The sequence below is a fragment of the Trachemys scripta genome, chromosome 18 (genome assembly GCF_013100865.1).
Source record: "Trachemys scripta elegans isolate TJP31775 chromosome 18, CAS_Tse_1.0, whole genome shotgun sequence".
Lineage (NCBI taxonomy): Eukaryota > Metazoa > Chordata > Testudines > Emydidae > Trachemys > Trachemys scripta.
Window position 1 is genome coordinate 9,678,594 of NC_048315.1, and position 12,724 is coordinate 9,691,317.

At 36.3% G+C, this 12,724-nt stretch overlaps 1 protein-coding gene across 2 annotated transcripts in view; it reads left to right on the forward strand.

Annotated features, from left to right (window-relative positions):
- The window catches only part of NLK (nemo like kinase), a 108,416-nt gene that overhangs the window by 79,337 nt on the left and 16,355 nt on the right, over positions 1-12,724 (forward strand). For both annotated transcript variants that reach the window (XM_034752512.1, XM_034752511.1), the window contains exons 4-7: positions 1,560-1,666; positions 3,610-3,695; positions 4,629-4,838; positions 7,486-7,587. In XM_034752512.1, coding sequence (XP_034608403.1) covers positions 1,560-1,666; positions 3,610-3,695; positions 4,629-4,838; positions 7,486-7,587 — 505 coding nt within the window. The remainder of the gene's footprint in view (positions 1-1,559; positions 1,667-3,609; positions 3,696-4,628; positions 4,839-7,485; positions 7,588-12,724) is intronic.

A 12,724-nucleotide genomic window follows, 5' to 3' on the forward strand; every position in this document is an offset into this window, starting at 1 on the left:
GCTACTTGGATTGTATATTCTTTGGGCCAAGGAGTATCTCTTAACTGTGTGTTTGTACTATGCCCACCACTACTATCTCACCACAGCTGGGGCTCTAGGCATTCTTATAATATAAATAATAATAGTGTATTGAAAATAAGGTCACAATATTTGACTGACCATCTGCAACAGTCAGTACATTAAGTTACTTGTATATTAGTACAGCAAATCCCAGAATTTTCCTTTTCATTTTGAATGTGGCTGTCCCCTGAAAAACAGCTGGGTAAACATAGTATGTTTCTTTATTCTCCTATCAAACTTGCTCAGTTTATACATCAAAGTAAGATTTTTCTGAACCATCAGCATTAGAAATTCAACCGGTTACTTGAAAATCAAGATCTACTGGCTCTACTTCAGACTGCCCATCGTTGCAAACGCTCATCAACAATAAAGAATGCAAATCAGGACTTCGCTGGCGATTTTGTTGACGCAGGAGGCAGAATAAAATACAACTTGCTTTTCAGCAGCTATGTATGCTCTTTGCTGCTGACATGAGCAAAAATGTGTCAGTAAAGTAAGTAGATATGTCTGATGTGGTGAGCAGCCATCATCAGCACCCCAGGTACCCTTTGTTACTTTTTTGTCCATAACCTCCACATTCAGGAAATTGACAACTTCATCAGTTTCCGGACAGCGTTGTTTCTGTGGTCCCTCTGCTGTATTTCTCCATTTGTGAAAGAAGTATTTTGCGATTTCTGAGCAGACATGCCCCCCTTCTTAATTTACATCGCTACATTGATGTCAGCAAGAATAACAGCACTTGGAATATTCAGCGACTGTTGTAAATCACCAGCAGTCTCCTACACCTGTTGCTTTGTGTGTGTGTGTGACAGCACACCAATTGGTGGCATTTGCCTTTTCTTCCACAGAGAGGTGCTATTTTTTTAAATTGGAACTTGAAAGAGATTTACAACCAGTGATTTGTATGTGTGTGCATGGAAGGAGATTTGGAGCTTGTGGAAGTGAAATATTGATACTACAGGTAGAGCTGGCACAATGCACTGTACAAACTTCCTATAAGAGCAATGCACTACTGACCTACAATACCCCTGCTTGGGCTGTATTTTCCAACTGTATTGACCTCTATCAATTGGTCTGGTTATGTGATGTGGATAAATTTCCACTAAGGATTAAGATGATGCCACCAGAATCGCATGTAATTTATTATTTAATAAGAATTTTGAGCCCAAAATTACAGGCTTTAAAATACGATTAAATTAATACTGGGCATCTTATCCTTCATGAACCATGTTTTGGCTTTCAAATAGTTTTGTAATGTATATACATAAGTATAAATGTGGCTTTGTTCAGTAATTAAGTTTTCTCTTGTAACTAAACTGTCAAGTAATTCTTGTGGAAGTCTGGAGATTTGACCTCTATTATATCAGTCAAGAAGCTTTATTCTTTTGTTATTCTATGGCTTTGAGCTATACGATTTAAAATTCTTGTGAGCAAGAGTAACTGTTTCAAATGGATTATATGCAGCACTCTCTGTACTTTCCTTAACTAATAACTTGAAGATACGTTGTCACCGAATTGATGCAAAGTGACCTCCATAAGATTATCGTCTCTCCTCAACCACTCAGCTCGGATCATGTCAAAGTTTTTCTTTACCAGATTTTAAGAGGTAACTTTTGTTTAAAATTGATGAATCAATATTGAACTAAGTGGTGTATTCTTACTTGGTAATTTTCTCTTCGTAGTTTCTGAACTTTTACTCCCAAGATTGCCTCACTAATGTGTAGAACAAGATATATTTAATAAATTGTTTTGTTACTTAATGTTGTCTTTGAAAGAATAGCAAATGTGTACAAGAAGCTCTGGGCCTTGCTGCTTTTTTAGAGTACTGTATGTATAAAGGTGGCAATCCTTGTGCTTTAACCTGAATGACTTTTCTAATGGTTACTGAAAAGATGAAGCACAACACTGATTTTTTTAAACTACGGATCTTGTGAAGTAAAGTGGCCTTTTGAATTAGGCTGCAGAGAAGACACCTGAGGCCATCCTATCTGGTGAATACATTTTAGCCAGAACTAAATATGGTGCTATATTGTAAAACAACATAATTGAAATTGATGTAGAAATGGCCACTAAAATTGGCTCAGTACAAATAATCTTATGATACTGGTTATAAATTTAGATCTTTCAGTAGATTCAGAAATGACTGATTCAGGTTAATGAGTTGGACTTCTGACTTGTAATCAGTTCTAAACTGCCTCACTTTCCATGTGTTCTTTTTTGTTTTCTCCACCCACAATGAAAATCAGCTGAAAATAAACGGAAGCCATTTTTTCTTGATAAAAATAGTTATTGGGTTATATTCAGCAATGTCAGAACAAGGAGGTGTAACGTACATCCAAAGGCGGTACTGTCCCCCAGCCAAGCCTGTTGAACCAGAGGAAAGGTTTATCCCTCTGAAGGACAAATTGTGTTTGTGCCTCTGTCGTGAGTTGGCTTTAGAGTAAGTGGTAGTACACATCAACTTTAATTTCCATCAAGATGACAATGTAATGCTGCCAGTTGGAGCCTCTTCAGAGAGCTCTGTGAATAATTTTTGATTCTATCTGCCCTGGTCACTTGACCTTTAACCTCAGCACTACCCATTTTGTCCCATATCCCTAAGTAAGGATCAGGTCACTTTTCTATTGACCAGATTTTGTCTGCTACATTTCCAATACTTAGTAAACTTCACACTGACCTCATTCCTTTCATGGACGCTTACTCCATGATGAGCTTTAGTGAGGTGCTTCCTGAATTTTTTGTTTGTTTGTTAAAATGGACCAGAGTTGCAACCACGGAGACTATAAAAGCACAAGGGAAGCAGCTGCGAGGGGGATAACTCATGGGAATGGTTTGTCCTCTCCCCTCCCAGCCTGATGAAAGTTGAAAGGCCTCTAGTGGCAGTGACCAAATGCTCTGAGTTGCTTTGTTTTGTTTTGAAGTTTTTTGTAGTAATAAAGTTAGCCCTGAATAAAGGACCTTGGGCTAAACCGTAGTTTGGGACTTTATTTTAAATTCCATGGCTGGTGTGTCTGCCCACCAGTTTACAAGGTAATAAACAACAGAAAATCATCACAGCAACTGTGAGCTGTAAAATAATTACATTGAACCAAAACCTGTGTTGTATATTGTACTGCCTCACGCTACTTCCTCTTGAACACTCCTCTTAAAAACTTCTAGTTATACGTCAATTGAATGTTAGTGCTTCAGAAATTATGTAATTGAAATAGATATATTTACTTATAAGAACTGTTTATAATATAATTATAATTTGTATACAGTAATATGGTACTTTTATAGGAAAACAGAGGAAGAAAATACGTTGAAAAGTTTGTCTGCTTAAATAATTTGCTCTCTATGACCTGGATCCTGCAAAGACTTATTTATATGTTTAACTTCATTCTTGAGTAGTAAAGTAGTGAGTTAAAGTCAGTGGGACTACTAGTAGTGTGTAAAGTTAAGCAGATGCATAAGTCTTTGCAGGTTCAGGATTTATGATGCCTTTCAGGAAAATATGTCCTCAGTCATAGATTATAGTAGAGAATATATTTATTTTGTTTAATATTTCAGGTCTGAAATATCTACATTCAGCTGGGATTTTACATCGAGACATTAAACCAGGGAACCTACTTGTGAACAGCAACTGTGTTCTTAAGGTGGTATCTAAATTTATTTAAAATTTGTACAGTTCATTATATATCAGGGGTCATGGTCAAAAAGATTTGTCGGTTAATAAAATCTTTCCCCAGTTAAGTGTTTTCATAAGTAAAAGCAGCCCCACACCTCCCCCCAAAAAAACAAGAGTAAAGCTATATGGGCAGAAAAAATTTTCCGTGGACTTCAATGGGAACTGCTGTGTGCTTAGCCGTTTTGAAAAGCCTGTAATACGTTTGTGTTGCTACTGCACTGTTAGTAACACATTGCCACCATGAAGGTAGCAGTGAATGCTGGAGATTTCTCCTTTAATTTATTTTTATATTTTTAAGGGTAAGGAAATGTGCCCTACTGTAACTAAACCAGCTTTATTTGTTTTTAATTTAATTAGGTCCTTAATTTGAAAATCTTGGCTGGCTACTTTTTCCTTTACCCTAATAAAAAGAAACTAAAAAAAAAAATTAAGAACAGCCGCACTCTGTAGTGACAGAAAAGGCCAAATCTCACTGCTGACATCTTTAAGGAGCACCATCAAAAAGGGAAATGTGTATTGGAATGAATCATTTTGAGCCCAGGAAGTTGTCAGTGATCTTTTAGGAGCAAAATGCTGGATTGGGATTTTAATATTAAATTTAACAGTGTGATGCCAGCTGAAAAATATATTGTCACTTCAAGAATATCTAAATTATAGACATTTTAGGTATTTAAATATTTATGCAACTAAATAACATAATAGGCCCCCCCCAAAAAAAAACACTTTTTTTTTTTTTTTAAATAAAAAGTAAAGCTTGCTTATGCAGTTATTGCAATATGCAGATTTTAAAAAACAATTAATGCTGGTTTGGGATTTTATACTTTGTTACTAAAGACGTATCTGTGGGAAATGCACTAACTGTTTTGGTAATTTTTTTTATTTATTTACCTTCTCAATTTAGATTTGTGATTTTGGATTGGCCAGGGTGGAAGAATTAGATGAATCTCGTCACATGACTCAGGAAGTTGTCACTCAGTATTATCGGGCTCCGGAAATCCTGATGGGCAGCCGTCACTACAGCAATGCTATTGATATTTGGTCTGTGGGCTGTATCTTTGCAGAACTACTTGGCCGAAGAATATTGTTTCAGGCCCAAAGTCCCATTCAGCAGGTATAACTAAACTTCACTGTAAAAGTCTTCACTATAGTGTACTGCAGAATTCTTTGAAATCATCACATTTGAACCTCAAACCTGCTTTTGTATCACCTGCTTTACACACAGGCAAAAAAATTTCCAATTTGGTCTATGTTGAAATAAGGTGAACGTGATCTAACTGAGACCAACAGATTTTAACATTTAGCAAAAAGAAAAAAACTATTGGGTTTCAGTTGATATTTACATGCTGATACTGTGTACACAGTGCTGCATTTCAACTTAATTTAGAAAAAATAAATTTGGCAATTAGTATGATTAACAGTCAAATTGCTTCAGAATTGTTTTAACAGAGTTCAGAACACATGAATTTAAACAATATTTTGATCTGTTGTATAATTCATAATTTTAAAAAGAATGTAAACCGTAGCTCGGAATACTCCCCCAACACTGAAACCTTCAGATTGTCTAACATAAGATTTTTAAACAAAACAGACAAACAAAGCCTTGTATGCATATGCCCTTTTGGTGTTCCTCAGCCTTGTTCTGGAAGAAGCAATTCTCAAGATGAGGGTGATAGTCTCAGATGCAACACAGCAACAAGGGTTTCATCTGTAGTGGTGACTTCTGTGATGTTAACAGCTGTCCTGTAGGAGCTAGACTGAGACAATCAACTTACTTAAAATCAGCCACTGAAATGTCAGTGTACCTATGGATGTTATAGGAATGCAACCCAGTAACTTAAAGATGAAAGTCTGACAGTTGTGTGTCCCCTGAGCTGTTAAATATGGTTAAGGGGAGAAAGTTATAGTTAAATGTTAACGATATGGGAAACTGTAGATGTGGGCCAGATCCTCAGTTGATGTAAATTGGCATTGCTTCATTGAAGCCGATAGAGTTACATCAGTTTACAACAGTTAAGGATCTGATCAGTTAATTCCACAATGGTATTGCTGGTTTCATATTTACACTTATGTTTGGGTAATTTACAATATATACTTTCTCAATTTCAAAAAGAAGAAAACCCTAACGCATGAGCTATCTCGTTTCCCCCATCTGGTTATGTTTATAGGTATTTGTTTTATTACTTCAGTACCTATACTTAAAAATCATTTGTTGGGGGAAGGGCTAGACATATACTCAACACCAAGCAAAAGTGTTAAGTGTGCAAAGTGGCACCTTTATAGATTGGGATCTCTGCTGGAGAGTAGGAAATGATCTCGTATTTACAGGGGACTGGCAGCTTTAACAGCAACAAATGCTTTGGTGGTGTGTAAGCAATAATCACACTTCCCTATTTTGTACTGACAGTCAAAGTGGGTTGTCATCCATATTAGCCTGTACAATGATAATGGCTTTACTCTGCAGGGAAAGCTTTGCAATTGATCCATTAGCTCAAGTGCATAATGGTCATATAGGAACATTTGGAACTTGGGTGATAATCTGCCCACTGACTTTTTCTAAGAAGTTTGACCTGGCATTTGGCAATGTCTTTTTCACCATAAATATGCATGTACATGCACAGGCTTGTGGGCAAGAAGAGTAAAAAAAATCATACTATAGAGTATTTATTGCTTACACAAATAAAGAAATGTACACAAAGCAAACTCAACAAGACAAACTCAAAACAAAGCATTATCTAAGGTGTATAGGGTAGTGAATATCTTTTTGTTCTGTTTTTGTTCAACACCTGTCACAATAGGGTCCTGGTCCATGACTGGGGCTCCTTGACACTACAATAATACTAACAACAACTACCATACAGTTAACTTACTTTCCCACTACCCAAAACCAGACTACTCTTCCCTGGTCCTGGGCAGGCCTTTTACTTTTACTTATTCTTGCCTCCCAAACAAATTCACCGCTCATGTAATTTAACACCATTTCTTTACATCAGCAATTCTACAAAGGAGATGAAAATCATTCTTTATCTAATGGATAATTTAAATTCAAGAACATCTAATTTTAAAAGGCTGCACAAAATTGAATACACATAGCCTAAATATCTACTGATGAACATTTAATCTAAAAAGAAAACTAAAGCAGGTTCTGTTAAAGACATTTTTCATGTTTTGATTCTTTGCTCTAAAGTAACATTAAACAGACTAAGCACTCTTGTTCACATAAGAATTTCTCACACTTGAAGGCATTGGAATTTGGCTTTATATAATACTTTGCATAGTAGTTCTGATCATAAGTTGTTTTATCACTGAAAAATATTTTGCCATCTACGTGCATTTGTATGTGGCTGTTTTTACCTATCTTTCATTGCTCAGTGCTTTGAGGTGTACTGTTGACATTCAAACAAGACTAGACATTCAGTTTGTAGTATGCATAACATATTTTAAATGGTATTTTCAAAAATTATAACAGAGTAAATCTAGTTTTTTTTAAATTACAATAAAACGTTTCCGTAAACCTACACTAAATACTCCCAAACATGATAGTGAATGGTTTGTTTGCCTTTGCCATTAATCTAGTTTTATTTTAGTGTCTATTTAAAACTGATTGCACTTGTGTAGTTTATTAAAAGTAAAAATTTAACTTTGGAAGCTTATTTCAGACTGAATCAGACTTTACAAATCCATTGTTCCAGCTTTGTGTGAGTTTAAAGATAAGCATATCTCTGAAATTAATCTGTAATGTACGTATTCTGCACCTACAGTTGGATTTGATCACAGATCTATTGGGAACACCGTCACTGGAAGCAATGAGGACGGCTTGTGAAGGCGCCAAGGCGCACATACTCAGGGGTCCTCATAAACAGGTATGAGTTGCACTTCTCTCACAACACACACACACAAAATATATATATATGAATGAATTCATTGGTGTGTGTGCGCACACGCACAATCTACTGAGCCTGCTCTTGCCCTCTTCAAAACTCATTCAGTCAGAGTTTATAAATTTAGTGTTTCCTCTGTGTGGGATTTTCCCCCCTCAAACTTTCCATCTTGGTAACTAACAGGCCAACAAAAAAGCCAAACACAGAACAATACAGTAAGAGATGGATCCATTATTTTGTAAACATCCTGTACAATAAAAGTATTCGCTTCATCTCTGTGAAATTCCCTGTTTTATTAAGATAAGCCTGTCTAAGAAGTTCATGGGGAAAACCAAAAATAATTAACGTAACTTTTATGCAAGAAGTTATCAGAAGTTTAAAAAACACCACCTGCCATTCTTCCCTGTGGTTCCTATTTCTCACCTGTACTTCTATAAATAATGTATGTAAGCATCTCACCCATCTGTATTCATTAATATGATCTGTTATAAAATGTTGCCTCTGCCTGTTAGCCAATCCTGAATTTACCCAAGATGGCTCTTGGATTAGCACTGATCAAAATTGCAGCTAGTCAAAATGCTGTTGAGACAAAGCAGTTTTTCATTTGTAAATTGCACTTGCGGCTGCAACCTCACAAATATTTCTCTGACTGGCATGGGCAAAAATCTTCCAATTTTAGGACAGGCTGCGTCATCACAGTCACTTTAAAGGAGGATGTAAGGAGAGGCATAGATTAAAATCAATAGTTTAGTGCAGAAAGCTGCTGAGACGCTTTTTGCTATTGATAGGAGGTTAGATCAGTAGGTCTTTTCCTCCTGTAATATCGGGTTCTGTGGAAACCGAACACTCCATCAGTTGACTGACAAATGGTAAAAATGAACAAAAAACATGACATGTATACTTTATATCACTGAAAAATTTGATATATGTATGTTTGTCTTTGTTCTTTCTTTGTCTTAATGTGAAGAGCCTAGTTCATGCCACAATAACAATAATACTAAAGAAATTAGTGTTTTGTTGATACACTGCTATCTAATTGTAACTCAGGAGTTCCTGTCTCCTAACAATGTTCAATCCAAGTTGCCTCTACACCATTGTGGGATATTTTTTATATTTACTGTAGAAATGTTCTCAGGATCTTCTCTATCCGTTTTAAAATAAGCCATTTTGGTTTGCAAACACTTCAGGAAACTGTCCATTAGTCTTCTAAAATATACAGTACTGTATTTTTTTTTTTTTTTTATGAATACTAAACTACTTATTTTGCAATGTCTGAAACAGGAGTGTTTATTTTCTATGTTTTGCTTACAGATGCACCGGATCACAAGAAGTTATGAGCAAACCCATTCTAAATGCATATCTTTTAAAAATAAAATAGTTTTAAGTCGTAAGCATTTATATCCCTTTGTGTCACGGTTTCCAAGTGCTGTACAAGCACTAGTCAGGCTTCATATGAGCACTGGGATAAGAACTCAGGAGTTCTTGCATGCAAATCATGTAGAATCCACGACACCAAGATGCTTCACCAGTGTGTTGTGTTATGTAGATAAATATCTCCTGAGTTCTAACCCCAGTGCTGATACTGGTCTTGGACAAGCCACTTAATCTGTCTCTTTATATCATTTGTATGATGGGGTAGTAACAGGAGGGGTAAGAGGTTTGACTAGTTCTTGTACAGCACTTTGAGATTATAAAGTGATGTTAATGCTAGAAAAATTTCTAGTGCTTTGTCTGGATTTGTACATACATTGAATCTCAGGATGGTATCTGTAAGCAAAATGCTGAAAATAAACTACTGTTTCAGACACTGGCTAGTATCCATTTTTTTTAAAATGTACAGGACTGTACACTTTAAAAGATCAAGGACATTCCTCAAATGCTTTAAAACCAAAATTACCAATTTCAAAATTGATAGAAAAAATTAGAGTATTTCTAGGGTTTAAAAAAAAAAGGAGGGGATGGGTGGGGGGGGCATTATTAATAATACAAGAGAAAGTTTATGGACTCTTCAATTCTTATTGAACCCCTGGTATGGCTTGCACATGAGTAAAGTTAAGCACGTGTGCTTAATTCTTTGTCGTATCAGGCTCATAGTTTGTTTAAGGAATTCCATGAATCTGTATCTAATTTCTAAGGAATGAGGAAGATAAGAAGTTCCTCATGAATAAGTGTTTGTCATTTCTCCAAACTTTTATAGTAACAATTGCCATCCTTATTGGTATGTACTTAACTATAAAACATAATTTGAGAGCAGTGGTACATAGAAAGTTAGATACAGCAAAACCTGTTCTTAGAATGAGTTTTATGGTGTGGGAGAGGTTCTGTATTGGTGAACTTTTCTTTTCAGGGGATAATGTTGGACACAGAGTGACGGGAGCTAAATAAAATTTATCAGCCTCTGTAGGAACTGAACTTATATTTACATGTTTAACTACAAGCCAGTACCACTTCTGTCTAGTTAAAGGTAGCTAATACTGAGAATAGTAAATGCCAAACATAGCAATGCCACCCCACCCTCTAGAGAAAAGTTTCTGCACCTCAGCAGAATCTGCCTGTCTGATATATTACATCAAAAGAACTGCATAATAGCAACAGAAGAGGGAGATTTATTGATGTGTTGCCTGCATGTTCAATGTGATGTAGTAAGTTAAATATTATAGGTATGTGTAATGTACTGTGCTAGCTGTTGTCCTTGTGACATTGATGCAGAATGGATACAGACACTAATGCTGGTAACTAAGACGTGGATATGGGGGACTTGATAGCCGTCAGATCCTATGCTCTGACACGAATGTGTGCAGTATAAATACCTAAATAGACACATCACCATCTGCTGTCTGTAGAATGTAAATTATAGCTTTTCTGATATTCTGGTTTGAATGCCTTAGGAGCTGCCTTTATATTATTTTGTATCGGCAAATTCCATGCGTACTAAAAATACTTGTACACTTCTGTAGCACCTTCCATTTCAGGGGGCTTAAATCAAATTGAGTTAGTTTTGCCCTAATTTTCACCGGTTTCTTAAATTCATGGTTGCACAGTGCCACAGATGGGTTTTGTAAAGTAGTCTACTCACCCCTGTTGTATTAACTCATATTGTAAAAGAGGCCATGAAGATCCCTGACACTATATTGAAAATAAACACTGCAAGTACACTTAACAACACCAATATGTTATGGAAATAATACCTTTGCATAAATTAGCAAGCAGTATAAATTTTAAATAGTTCTAATTAAATATTTGAGTGAGGCTAACTTGGTAGCAGCAAAGAATTGTCCCAAAACAACCCGTGTGAATCCTTTCAGGAATTCAATTTAAAAAAAATGCTGTATAAACAAGTGTTCAAAACACAAGATATCACCAAACTTGTGAAGGAATTTGGAATTGTTTTTTCTAAACCAGTCTAGACACTATAGAACCAGATGAGTTTTAGTCCTCAAAATGTGTTTGAATATCTTTAATGATATTAGATGCAGCTTTTTTAAATCTCAGATTTTTCTGCCACCCCCTTCCCCCCATGTCCCTCCCATGCACTCCCCCAAGAAAGTCCTTTGAGGGGAAAAGGCAATTAAGTGTCAGTCAGGAAAAACACCATCTAATTTTCATGAAAAACTACACAGATTCTCAAAACTCACTCCTCTGGTGCTGGTGTGAGCTTTTGCCATGTGAAAACCGGAGGGATTATATTGCGTCTGATAAGGTTCTGATAAGATTATTCTTCTAGCTATATTTAGAACTTCAAGTACGTTTCAGGTTTAAGTTTAAATTTGTAAAATGTGGTTTTAGAAAAAGGTGATTACGCTAATTTTAAATGGTTAAATTGTACCAGTTTCTTAATTAGTCTTACAAGATAGCAAAACTAAGAAACAAATTCTGTTGGAAATTAGCAATTACTTTGTAACATACACTGCTTTTAATCAGCGTACATGATAAATGGGAAAAGACGTAACTGCTTTATGTAATAAAACATCCAGGGGCCATCTTCTGGATTAAATATAAATTTATATAATTCCTTCAGTATGGAAGAAAGTCACATTTATAGTCCGTTTTTTCTTTTTAACTATGTTAAAAGTGAATTTACTGCTAACTGAAGGTGATTGACCAACAGCACTGGAATAGAAGTCCTCTCTTCATACACAGAACATAGTCAGTGGCAGTATAACCCTACTTACAATGCTCACTGTCAGAAATGTGCATTAGCTTTGACCCTCTTACTTCTAGAAGTAAGGGTCCAGGAGTTCGTTCTCTATGCCCAGTTCAGCCTTGAGCTTTCTTTTAGCAAGAAAAGGGTTTCAATGATGGTTACAACCTGTTTCTTTACTGAAGGGGCCTGGATTTTGACCCCCTGGTGACCAACACCAAAGAAGTTCAGTTCCTACCAAATTCTTCCTGCCACAGCATCTCTGTTTAGGATTCTTCCTGGTCTCTGACCATTGTGCTCGTTACATATCACTACGTGATTTGTTAAGGCACCAGATGTGGGAGACAGCCAGACTGTCTTGGTGGTAGTGGGGTGTGGGGGGAGAGAAATTGCTACTACAATCTGCCTGGAGTGGGGGGGAGAGTAGGGTGTGGGGGGAAGAGAGCACACTCTTCACTTGTGTGTTACGCAGTCTTTTCTGGAGTGAAGGAGTGTAGTTTTAGTTTATTTTCTGCTCTAAATGAATGGGTCAAACTGCTTACGCTTGATGCCTCTGGTGATATTGTTTTTTGTGAAATGACTTGCAAATGAATTGAGAACACCAAATACTATGGAATGGTAACAACATCATCACTGTTTGTACAGCACCTAGCACAATGAGGACCTGTCTATGACTAGGTCCCTGAGGGGCTACGGTCATACAAAACTTTGTATTGTATTGTATTGTAGCATAGGCTCCATTTGAACAAGTTACTTTTATATCTGAGAAGTACCGAAATCTATGTCTAGTGACCCTGATGGGTAGGTTTAGAACAATTCACTTGTGCATTTAATATGACACTAACAACATTTCCATATATAAAAAGATAATGTCACAAAATCTGACCTGTGTGCATACATCTATTTGTGTTTGCAAAAGAGGAAAAAGCAACCTGTGACAGACTCATGCAAAGCATTAGAATTGCATTAGTATATCAA